Here is a 12,509-nt window from a genome sequence, read left to right as displayed (position 1 = left end):
AAGTAGGCCCCAAATCTAATAAGACTCGTGCCCCTTTAAAAAATGGAATATTTAGACAGATGCAGGCACAAGGGGGGGAACACCAAGTAAAGAGGAAGACAGAGGTCAGAATGGTCAGCAGACCAAGGAATGAAAACGAACGCCAGGACATCACCCTGATGCTCGGGGACAGATATGAGACAAATTCTCCCTTACAGAATTCACAAGTAACCAATAGAACCAACCCCATCGACACATGGACCTCAGATTTCTAGTATCCAGAAATGTGAGACGATACATTTCTGTTGTTAATGCCACCTTCTTTGTGGTACTTTTTAAGAGCAGTCTTAGGAAATTAATATAGGCAACAATATGGATGAATCTCAGATACATCTTACATGAAGGAATCCAGACACAAAGGCTACACACACTAGGACTCAACTTACAGGACATTATTGCAAAGGCAAAATTACATGGACAAAAGCCGTTACGTGGTTTCCAGGGACAGCAGGTGGGAGAAGGGGTTGAGCACAAAGAAGCTTGGGGTTTGGTGTAGCCAATGGAACTCTTCTATATCACAATGGTGCTGGTGGCTATGTGACCTTGTAAATATGGCCAAACTCTTAGATTTATACAATCAAAACTAGGGGTATCATTGTTGTTTCTAAATTCTACTTCAGTTAGAAAATGGGTGAAATATAAGAAAGAACATGTGATATAAAACCATGTGTGCACCCTGATCAGATCCAGTTAGGTCCCCACAGGCTGTTTAACTGCTTCTCCCTGAGAAGATGGATGAGAGCTACAGACATCCTCCTGGGGGACATGCATGGAGAACTCCGTGTCTATCTCCCTCCTGATTCCATCAGATAGCCCCTGAAATCCCAGTAGGACTCAACATGGCATCATTTCAGAGGGACCAGGCCATGTGCCACGCCCCTCTGGCCATCATTTATTCAGCTGACTGCTATCGTTGCTGGTACATGTAGACCTTCCTCCCTGACCTTGGACCTGAGAATTTGTTTCCAGCCTGCGATCCTGGCCAGGGAAAACATCTCCACATGGAAATGATATTGATTGAATTCCAGGTGAGAACCCCTCAGCAAGGTGTTTTCTAGAGCTTCTCTCCTTTGCTCATCATGACACAATTCTGTGAATTATGTAGGAGAGGTGATTTTATCCTTTATTTTACAAATAGGGAGAAAACAAGCGGCTGCTCCAAAAGCGTAGTCAGAACTAAGGGTGGGTTTAGGACTTGGATCATGTTTGTGACTCCATGTTGGGATCTTTCCTCTAATTTTACCTGTCTTAGAAGTCTTGGAATTTTCACTAGTACCTGATAGAGAACATCTCCAACAGGATATATGCATTATTTCATAGCAAAAAGTCTGATTTCAGACTCACTATTCAGGATTGCCTGTCTCTTCTTTTCCGCCAGCGAGGTAAGCTTCTATGTTGCGTGTATTTTTTTTTTTTTTTAGTAAGAAGTATAATTCATGCAAAATCCATGGGGCGCTCTACCTACTATGAGTTATTTGAGCACCGAAATAGATGATTTGAACATTACTCCTAAAGCAGTGAGTTGAGGCTGGGATTTTAGTATCAAAATTTCCATCAATGGGGAGTTTAGTGATATCTATGGAATAACATCAACTGCTTTCTTTAAAAAGATCAGCCAAACAAAAAAGTTAAGTGATGCCCTGATTCAGTAACTTTTAAATTCATCTTATTTACTATCTCTGTCCTGTCACTGGAGGTTAAAAAAAAACAGAAGACAGTGAAATAACCTCTCTATAAACTACAAAGTGTTATAATTCAATTAACAAGATTAGTACTCCGCTGTAATCTCTCCAGCATTATCTGGTCCTTATTAATATTGCTAGCACATCTACAGAGGCCAATGATAAGGTCGCTAAAAGCACAGGCTTTTGACTTGGTCACAGGGTCATTTGAATCTTGAATCTTCCTCATTCAAGCTATGTAATTGTAGAGCTTTACATAACCTCTCAAACGATAAAGGGGGAATAACAATTACACTGACCTCACAACATCTCAGTGAATTTAAATGTAATGATACATTTTTACACATATATACAAACACATGCATAAATATATGTCCACATGCATGAATAGAAATGTATATGTATATAGCTCTTACTGTTTGTAGAACATGTCCTATTCTGAGATGTTATGATTGTCAAAGCTTGTAAGACACAACGACCTCAGGGTCTAGGTTTGGTGAGTGAGGATGTGACAGAATCAGGAGGGCATGGTAGAGAGGACAGATGTCTTTCTAAAGGCTTCAAATTCAAAGTTAAAAGATTTAAGAGACAGTTCCTACACAAGAACATATCACATAAATTAAAAACGTGGAGCGCCCCACCAAAACAGACCTGCAGGCTCAAGGCAGTCAAAAACTGGGACCTTTCAACCCTTGATCTTGGTGATTCAACTATGAGATGATAGTAATGGAAGGAAGAGTGAGTTCAAGAAAAGACACTCTTTTGACTCTTGCTAAAATATGGATTTTAAGAAAGAAATTAAGCAAAAGAATGGCTCATTTGGAATGACTAGAACAGAACTTGAGCTGGCAGAGGACAGACTGAGGAACCTCAGACTGAGGAACACTGGAAGGAACAAAATAATCAGTGGACCAAGTGTGTGAGAAAAAGGAAACCAAGGAGAGGCTACAAGGCCTCAGAACTCATCCACACCTGAATCCCTCAAATCACCACCCACCTTTCCCAAACAGAAGGTTATCATTCCGTCCTAGAAATATTACTACAGTAACATTGGTCAGGCCATGCTAAACATCCAACATTTTACCCCTTGTTTATAATGCATTATCTCATTTGTATCACTCAACAATATCTTGGAGTAGATCTCGTTACAATCTGCACTGTGTGTATGGAAGAAATCAGGTCCTGGTACTGAGGTTGGAATCAGTGTTTCTTGGGTGGTAAATGATAGGGTTGATAGGCACCACTTCCTAGAGCCTCAGCTCTACACCTGACATTGTGCCTTGCCCTCAGAATTGCCTCTTCTGGCTATACATGCCCTACTGCTCAAGTTATCCCACTACATCCATAATGCTTGTATGTCTCAGTTACTTAAGTAGAAAGCCACGAACACTGAGTTTGGAACAATGAAGTCAATGAGTATGTGTAAATTGAGTTAAGTTCAATTTTACTCAAATTAAGACCAGTGGACTGAAGAACCATTCATGGGTGCAAAACTTGGCTTTGGCAGTAATAATTTTGTAAACTTAAATACATGATTTAATCTCTGTGCTTCACAAGTTAAATGGGGGTAATAAAGAACTAGTCAATCCCATAAGGTTGTTGAAAACAATGAATGAATACACAGTGTCTAGAGTAGTTTCTGTCTAGAGCAACATACAGGTATAAACACTTAATGATCCATGGAACTGAAATGACAGATATATTTGATTTCAGACTTGCCATCTTGATCAACACATTACTCTTCACATTTCAGTTTACAAATTTACAAAATTTAGAAAGTGAGACTTGATCCATGAAGACCTTCAGTTTTAGCAATGTGTGACTGTATAGAGAATTCATGCATTACATTTCATTGTCAAGCTCACACTTGAGATCTGAATAATATGAAGAATTACTGCTGTAAAGAAATAATGCACATCTATCATCTATCTACCTACCAATCTATCATTGAGATATCTATCTAGATTATCTATCTATCATCTATCATCTATCTTTCTGTGTATCTATCTTTCTATGTATCTGTTTCAATTTCACTTCACTTGCTTTTTTGTTTATGACTCTCTTCCTTTATTTTCATCACTACAGGGCATATTGTGGTTCCCAAACAACATTATGAAGAACAACACAGAAGGGGCTGAATTCATCCTGCTGGGACTAACCAATGACCCAAAGCTACAGATCCTTCTATTTATCATGTTCACCCTCATTTACCTCATCACTTTGTTTGGAAACATGGGGATGATTGTTTTGATTCTCTTAGACTCTCATCTCCACACTCCCATGTACTTTTTCCTCAGTAACCTGTCTCTGGTGGACTTTGGTTACTCTACAGCTGTCACTCCCAAAGTTATGGCTGGGCTCCTTATGGGAGACAAAGTCATCTCCTACAATGCGTGTGCTGCCCAGATGTTCTTTTTTGCAGCCTTTGCCACTGTGGAGAGTTACCTGTTGGCTTCAATGGCCTATGACCGCTATGCAGCAGTGTGCAAACCCCTCCATTACACCACCACCATGACGACAAGGGTGTGTGCATGTCTGACGATAGGTTCCTACATCTATGGTTTCTTGAATGCCTCCATCCACATTCGGGACACGTTCAGTCTCTCATTTTGCAAGTCCAATCTGATCCATCACTTTTTCTGTGATGTTCCAGCTGTCATGGCTCTATCTTGCTCTGATAGACATGTCAGTGAACTGATTCTTATTGTGGTGGTAAGCTTCAACATCTTTTTTGCTGTCTTTGTTATCTTGATTTCCTACCTGCTCATATTTATCACCATCCTGAAGATGCACTCAACTCAGGGTTATCAGAAGGCTTTATCCACGTGCACTTCCCACCTCACTACAGTCTCCATCTTCTATGGGACAGCCATCTTTATGTACTCCCAGCCCACTTCCAGCCATTCCATGGACTCAGACAAAATCGCATCCATGTTCTACACTATGGTTATTCCCATGCTGAACCCCCTGGTCTATAGCTTAAGAAACAAGGAGGTTAAAACTGCTTTCAAGAAGGTGTTTGAGAAGGCAAAACTGTCTCTAGGCTTTCTACTAAAGTCATAACATGCACAATGATCTGTGTAAATCCTCTCAGATTTCCAACATGCAGTTAGTCACATTTTAATGCCCCCCACCCCACCTAAATTACTGAGGCAATACAATCTCTTGTCCAAAAGTCTATCATCTGGAAAAAGAAGTATATGTCCAAATACATGATATCCAAATGAGGATGGCCAATGGGAACCTTAAAAATTTGGAGGCCCTGCTTGTAGTAAAACTTATTAATTATATGTTCATTATTTTCCTTACCATATAACAATGCATCTCTATATGTAAACCATGGCACACAAAATCCATGAATAGAAGCATATGGAAGAATCCCATATGTGCAGATGCACACAGGAGTGGGGAATTAGTTAAAGGAGTTAAATGTATTGTAGCTAGTTTTTAATAGAAAAGTTAAAATAGTCAATTTAAATATTAGAATATGAATTTATGTCTGACGTTATTTATTTCTGTAGTTGAAATTTTTTCAAGAGTCCAAAATGGGGATTAAGAGTACACTTACCTTGATGAGCACTGAGAAATGTATAAAATTGTCAAATCATTACATTGTACACTTGAAACTAATATAATACTGTATGTTAATTATACTTGAATAAGAAGAAAAATGACTGAAGGTGGCAAAACAGAGGTCCCAAATGAAGTAAGACATGACATAAATTTTTAAATAAAAATATATACTTTTGTGGCACATTTTATTCAGAGCTACATGCATACACTATTTTAAAGGAATCAATACTTCTGTCTTTAGTGTTTGTTAGAAACAGATTTGTCACAGGGCAATTTTCAAAAGCAGGAAGGCCAGAAAAAGAAAAGTCAGTCTGTATATTCCAAGAGATTTTTCCAATTTTTCTGTTTATCTTTTCTTATATTTTGTAAAACAATAAAGGCACTAAGTAAGGATAATGTTATCTATCTTCCTGCTGAAAATACTACGAGATGGCTAATGACACTCAGGCAGGGATACTTTAGTTTCAGATGAGCTACGTCATGTCTTGCCCCTCTCCTATACCCTGCCTCCTCTCCCCTCACACTGAGTTCCCTGCTGTTCCTGGACAATCCAACCTCCCTCCTGCCTCAGGGCCTTTGTACTTGCTATACTTGCTGAGGTTCAAAAAGCTTCCTCACTTCCCTCAGGTCTTTGTTTAAATATTAGCATATCACAGCCCTCCCACCTCCTATGGACACTGTTCTCAACTTGCTCTATTCTTCATAGTCCTGATCAGTACTCAACAATTTCTTTTTTTTTTGAAATATATGAAATTTTTTGTCAAATTGATTTCCATACAACAATTTCTATTTATTTGTTTGTTAGCTTGTTTACTTGTTTACTGGTCCAGCTAGGACACACACCACACAAGACAGCGAATCTTCTTTATTAACAACGTTATCCCCAATACTTAAATTGGTCATAATAATTTCTCAGTAAACATTTGTTAAATTAATGAATAAATAAATTAATTAAGCTTTGAGCCCAGAAGTCAATATAGTTGAGCCACTGATAATTATAGATAAAAATACATTATGTAACTCTTTTATAAATATAATTTATTGTCAAGTTGGCTAAAATACAGTGTATACAGTGTGCTCTTGGTTTTGGTGGGTAGATTCCCATGATATATCACTTACATACAACACCCAGTGCTCATTCCAAGTGCCCTCAATGTCCATCATCTTTTTTCCCCTTTCCTCCTCCCACCCCCCATCAACCCTCAGTTTATTCTCTGTATTTAAGAGTCTCTTATAGTTTGCCTCCCTCCCTCTCTGTTTGTAACTATTTTTTTCCCTTTCCTTTACCCCATGGTCTTCTGTTAAGTTTCTCAAGTTCCACATATGAGTGAAAACATATGTTATTTGTCTTTCTCTGACTGACTTATTTCCTTTAGCATAATACCTTCCAGTTCCATCCACGTTGCTACAAATGGCCAGATTTCATTCTTTCTCATTGCCAAGTAGTATTCCATTGTATATGAAAACCACATCTTCTTTATCCATTCATCAGTTGATGGACCTTTAGGCTCTTTCCATAATTTGGCTATTGTTGAAAGTGCTGCTATAAACATTGGGGTACAAGTGCCTCTATGAATCAGCACTCCTATATCCTTTGGATAATTTCCTAGTTGTATAATTGCTGGGTCATAGGGTAGTTCTATTTTTAATTTTTTGAGGAAACTCCACACTGTTTTCCAGAGTGGCTGCACCAGTTTGCATTCCCACCAGCAGTGCAAGAGGGTTCCTGTTTCTCCACATCCTTGTCAGCATCTGTTGTTCCCTGAATTGTTAATTTTAGCTTGATAATGCATTATGTAATTCTTTAAAAAAGAATTTGAGAGCATTTTAGGAGATGTGCTTGCTTTTTTTTTTCTATATTCTTTCACTGACTATTTGCATTTCACTCTTTTGCACAAATAACCTTTTGAAAACCACATTATCAAATAGATCATATAAAACTACTTTAATTCTTTTCTATTAGGAATTTCTCATTAAATGAAAATGCATGAAATAAATTGTTTTTAATAAATTATAATAACACAAAATATGAGTCTGCAAAGTTTCCTAACTGTTCAATTTGTAAAATTCCTTCATAAATAATGATTACTCAATCAACTCCAATGATTCTAAACATCCATAGAAAATGTAAGCATGACAATATTTTACAATTAACATAACCTACCTCAATATGCTAATATAATCTATGGTCAGTGCATATTTTATTTGAATTAGAAGTGAGCTGAATTTTATAATAAAGCCTTCCAAAGGAATTTTTACCCATCTTCCTTTCCCATCTCTATAATTTTAAAAGCATCCAACTTCCCAAGATTTGCAAAACGGTGCATAAATGTCCGAAGAGGGATATGTTGACATTAGTGGGGTCTGTGCGGGGCAACCCAAGTATCTGCTCTGAAGTCTATGAAAATAGTTTCTCTTCTGGAGCCATTTCTTTAAAAAATTTTCTTTTAAACATTTATTTAATTTTGAGAGACAGAGAGAGACAGAGTACGAGCAGGGGAGGGGCAGAGAGAGAGGGAGACAAAGAATTTCAAGCAGGCTGCAGGCTCTGAGCTGTCAGGACAGAGCCCCACGCAGGGCCCCAACTCACAAATCGGGAGAGCCAAAGTCGGACGCTCAACCGACTGAGCCACCCAGGCGCCCCATTGGAACCATTTCTTAATAATTACTTTAAATATATCTGAAATTTGAAAATGATTTTAGATTTCAAAGTATTAGCTGGGGTATTGTATAATATATGTCCTTTATACCTCTCACCCAGTTTCTCCTATTGTTAACATCTTATTTTATCATAATACATTAGTCAAAACTAAGAAACCAACATTGATACAGTTCTGTTATCTAAACTTAAAAAATTCATTGAGATTATTATTTTTCAACTCATGTCATTTTACTCTTACAGATTCAGAATACAGCACTGAATATATTGTCCCATTTCCTTAATCTCCTTTGATTGGTCACAGTGTCTCAGTCCTTCTTGGATTTTCACAACCTTAACAGCTCAGAAGTAGAAGGTCTTCCAATTTTTGTTTTTTAGAAGGTTTTCCAATTGGTGTCTGATTTTTGTGTGTGTGTGGTCAGGATTATCGGTTTTCAGAAAAATAAGAATTGCCATTGTCATCACACCTTATCAGGGGACACATATTACTGTGACTTGTCACTGGGGATAGTAACCTTAATCACCAAAACAAGGTATGTTTTCCAGGTTCTTCAGTATAATGCTATCGTTTTCCACCAGCAAGTTCTATACTTTAGAATCACGTCACTAAGTTCAGGCCACAATCAATGTGGATTGCCCATCTCTTAGGGGAAGTCTCAACATGTAATTTAGAATTTTTCTATAAGAAAAAAAAAATTTTTGTTTGTTTATTATTTACATCTATGTGGACTTACATATACCTGCTTTGTGCTTTGGGGTACAATTTGTACTGTATTATTTATTTTATTGTTCAGATCGCTCCGTCTTTGGCCATCGGGGGCACTTCCAGTTTTACTTTTGTTTCCTTGTGAGCTGCTCAACCCTTCTGTTTTCTGAACTCCTCCTTACTTTCTGGAACTGTAAGGCACTCCGGGCTCCTGTCGTGCTATTCCGGTCCCAACCCAGTCATCAGCCCTCTCTCCAAAGAGCCCAGTTCGCTCTCCATTGGAACTCAAATGACCCCAAACCCTCCAGCCTTCTTTGCTATAACTGGTAAATGAAATAACAACTAGCTACAGGAGGCTGAGGACCTTCCTAAATGGTCTTTGAAGCATCTGTGAGTAGAAACTGTGTGCACATAAGTTCTCTTTTAGTCTCTCAGTTCCTGTTCCAAATCCTTGCCTTTGTCTCACTTGCTCCTCACTTCAAGCACCACACCACTTCTTGTGCCTCCTCTTTCTCCCTGTCTCTACACTGTTTTTCCCAGGGTGACAGAAACCACCCACTCTCCTTAATTCTTCCAGAGAACAAAATGCACAGTAACCTGGTACTCAGACAAAATGGACAGGAAGTGAAGCCCAGAATGATGAATTGATGCAAAGTAAGAATTTGATATAACTTATCCTCAGGTTCATGAAGCATCATCTACTGTCAAACATCTCTTCCCAGCCAGCTCTCTCCTAAAACCCTCTGTTCCCACCATGTTGTTAGGTTCCACCCATCTTCTCTCTTCTCAAAGTTTAAAGTCTCAAGACCCTGTCTTTCTAGATGCTCTGGGAAAAGACAACATGCATTTCCTCCATCATTCAGGTTGGGAAAATACTTAGAAACTATGTAAAGCAAAGAATAATCATGGAATAGATTGTTGAGTAAACATTTATGAGATTTGTAACCCCACCATCCCACCAAAACCACTCAAAGTCATCCACCAACTTCATATCACTATGACATATTGCCAGTTCTAAGTGTTGATATTGCTTGACCTACCAACAGCTTTGACACAGCCGTTCCCTCTTGATGCTTTTCTCACCACTAGGTTCCCAGGACACCTTCACTGGCTCCTCATCTTGGTGATACTTTAAGAAAGTTCCAGATGCCAGTCCTTGAAAACATTTAGCTTCTCTCTACCTACATTCTCTTACCTATGTTCTCATTCTCATGCTGAAAACTCTAAATTTATACGATTCCAGTCCCAAACCTTCCCTGTGGTATCTGAGAGGCATCTCAAGTCTTGTATGCCCCAAGTGAAATTCATGCCCTCTTCTCACCCAAACTTCTTGCTTTCATGCCTGTCACACCTCACATAGTAGTCCTTCTAGTGCTTAGGTAGCTAGGCTTCCATTTTCCTCCCACTCCACATCCAGTACACCATCATATCATGTCATTATTTTAAACATAATAAAAACAACCCGGCCAGCTTGGATCAATATAAAATACCTTATGTGATTTGGAAGAAACAAAAAAAAAGCCATCAAACAAATAAAATATTAATTTCATAAACTTATTTTAAATTATGAAAAACGTAAGGGTCGATAAGAGATAAAAAGCTATCTTAGATGGTGTGGTCAAGAAAAGGGCTCTTGATAAAGCAATGTGAGGTCTAGGAAAAGACCTTACACTAAGGGCAAACACCAGCCAGAGACCCAATTTTGGAGACAAGGCTAGCCATTCAGATTCAGGTACAAGTTGTGTGGTGGGATGCTGGTTTTCCTCAAAAAAACATTCTTTTCTTCTTCAAAAGTATGGGAATTTCAGCTAAGTACATTAACTTTCAGCTAAAGATTAAATTTGGAAGTTAGCTTTCCAGGTCATTTTTGTGGCCTTATGACTGAATTCTTGCCAATGGGATGTACTCAGAAGTATTGCATACAGCTACGATATCACTTTCTTGAAAAGAAATTGTTTTTCCTTCAATCTGTCTCTTCCTCTTTTCCTGCAGATAAAATAGTTATGATGAGGAAAGACTTTCAATATTCTGGGAGATGGTAGATAGAGACTATGTGGACTGAACTTGGCCCCAGAATGATCAAGACACATCATGTCCAGATAATTCATATATATCCTGCTGAATTCGCATCCACTAGTTGAGAATAAGTTGCTCTTGTATTTAAGCCACTGTAGTTTGGCTTTCTTTGTTACAGTACTTTAGCCTAATTTCTAATTGTGGTAGGTTAACTCTGGGCACAAATCCTTTGCAGCTGTTTTCTTCAGGAGGTGGAGTCTTTCTTCATGCTTGCATTGGGGCCAACATTTTGATACCATTAATTAGTATAATATGATAGAGGAGTTTGTGTTTTGAGAACCATTCTGTTTTATTTTTACAATGAGAATATTATGTAAGAAAGCTGGTCCATCCTCTGGAGGATGAAAGAAAGGTCCATCCTTCTGTGTAGAAGAGGTAGGGCATAACCAGAATCAACAGTTAGAAACGTGAGGAAGGCCATCTTGAACCTTTCAGCCCAGCTGACTATGCAGAAGACGTGAATGAGCCTGTGTGGGAGCAGCAAAGGAACTGCCCAGCCAACCACAGAACTATGAGAAATAATAAACTGTTGTTTTAAGTCACTAGGCATTGTGATATTTTGCTACACAACAATAGAGAACTGGTTATCTATTCAGTTTTATAATCTCTCTAATTAATCTGTGGGCTGAATGGAATCTTCATCTTCTTAGTGGATTTCCTGAAAGCATTATTCACTTCTTTATTCCTTAGATTGTAGACAGTAGGGCTCAACATGAGGACTCTAATTACACAGAACACAAATGCCATTTGGTCATTGTCTGTGGAATCACTAAAACTGGGTTGTAAGTACACGAACGTGACAGTTCCATAGAAGAGGGTGACTGCAGTGAGGTGTGAGGCACAGGTGGAGAAGGCTTTCTTCTGTCCGTCGGCTGAGCGCATCCTCAGGAGGGCAATGAATGTGAACAGATAGGAGGTCAAGATTACTATCAGGGCAAAACAAACTTAGAAATCTACTAAGATAAAGAGCACGATCTCATTTATGTAGTTGTCACAACAGGAAGGAGCCTAGATTGGGGCGATATCACAGAAAAAGTGATGGACCACATTGGAATGGCAGAAGGAGAGGCTGAAGGTGAATCCAGTGTGGATGGCAGATTCAATAAAACCCCAGACATAGCAGCCTACTGCCATTTGAGCACACAAGCTGGTGGTCACAGCGGTGGTATAATGTAAGGGCTTACATACCGCTGCAGGCTGATCGTAAGTCATGACCGCTAGCAAGAAACAGTCTACACTGGCAAAAGCCACACAGAAGAACACATGAGCAACACAGTCACCAGAGGAGTTGACTTTGTCCTCTGTGAGAAACCCAGCCGTCACCTTGGTAGTAACAGTTAGGAAGTAAACGGGGTCCACCAGAGAGAGGTTACATACAAACAAAAAGCTGAAACAGGCCCATAAATCCAGAGAACACACCGGTGGTTGCCTGCGGGGACACATGTGGGGGAAGGGCAAAGTGAGCAAAGGGGAAATGGGAGATATAGACTTCCACTTAGGAAATGAATAAACCAGGAGAAGGAAGCTACAACGTAGGGAATACAGTCAGTGGTATTGTAAACAGTGTTACAAGGATGGCGTGGTGATGGATGGGAGCTAGAGTTGTGGCAGAGCATAACGTGTAGAACAGTCAAATCACAATATTGTAGGTCTGAAACCAGTGTATCATTGGGCACCACCTATGCTTCAATAAAAAATAAAACGAGTGTTTCTTCATTGAAAGAAAAAAACGTTAGGTTAGGTAAAGATTTAGATCATGTCTCTTGTTTGTTTT

At 38.9% G+C, this 12,509-nt stretch overlaps 1 protein-coding gene and 1 pseudogene across 1 annotated transcript; one reads left to right on the top strand and one right to left on the bottom strand.

Moving 5' to 3' along the window:
• The first annotated feature begins 3,833 nt into the window (after positions 1-3,833).
• LOC106989460 (olfactory receptor 5B2-like) lies at positions 3,834-4,784 on the top strand. The gene has a single exon (XM_015087941.3). It carries the CDS (start codon positions 3,834-3,836, stop codon positions 4,782-4,784), a length of 951 nt encoding a protein of 316 aa, XP_014943427.3.
• Positions 4,785-11,344: 6,560 nt separating this feature from the next.
• On the bottom strand, positions 11,345-12,178 carry LOC128311715 (olfactory receptor 5B12-like; annotated as a pseudogene).
• Between the last annotated feature and the right edge of the window lie 331 nt (positions 12,179-12,509).

The sequence above is a fragment of the Acinonyx jubatus genome, chromosome D1 (genome assembly GCF_027475565.1).
Source record: "Acinonyx jubatus isolate Ajub_Pintada_27869175 chromosome D1, VMU_Ajub_asm_v1.0, whole genome shotgun sequence".
In the NCBI taxonomy this organism is placed as follows: domain Eukaryota; kingdom Metazoa; phylum Chordata; class Mammalia; order Carnivora; family Felidae; genus Acinonyx; species Acinonyx jubatus.
The sequence above is the reverse complement of the archived record's forward strand: the minus strand, read 5'-3'. Positions and strand labels throughout refer to the sequence as shown.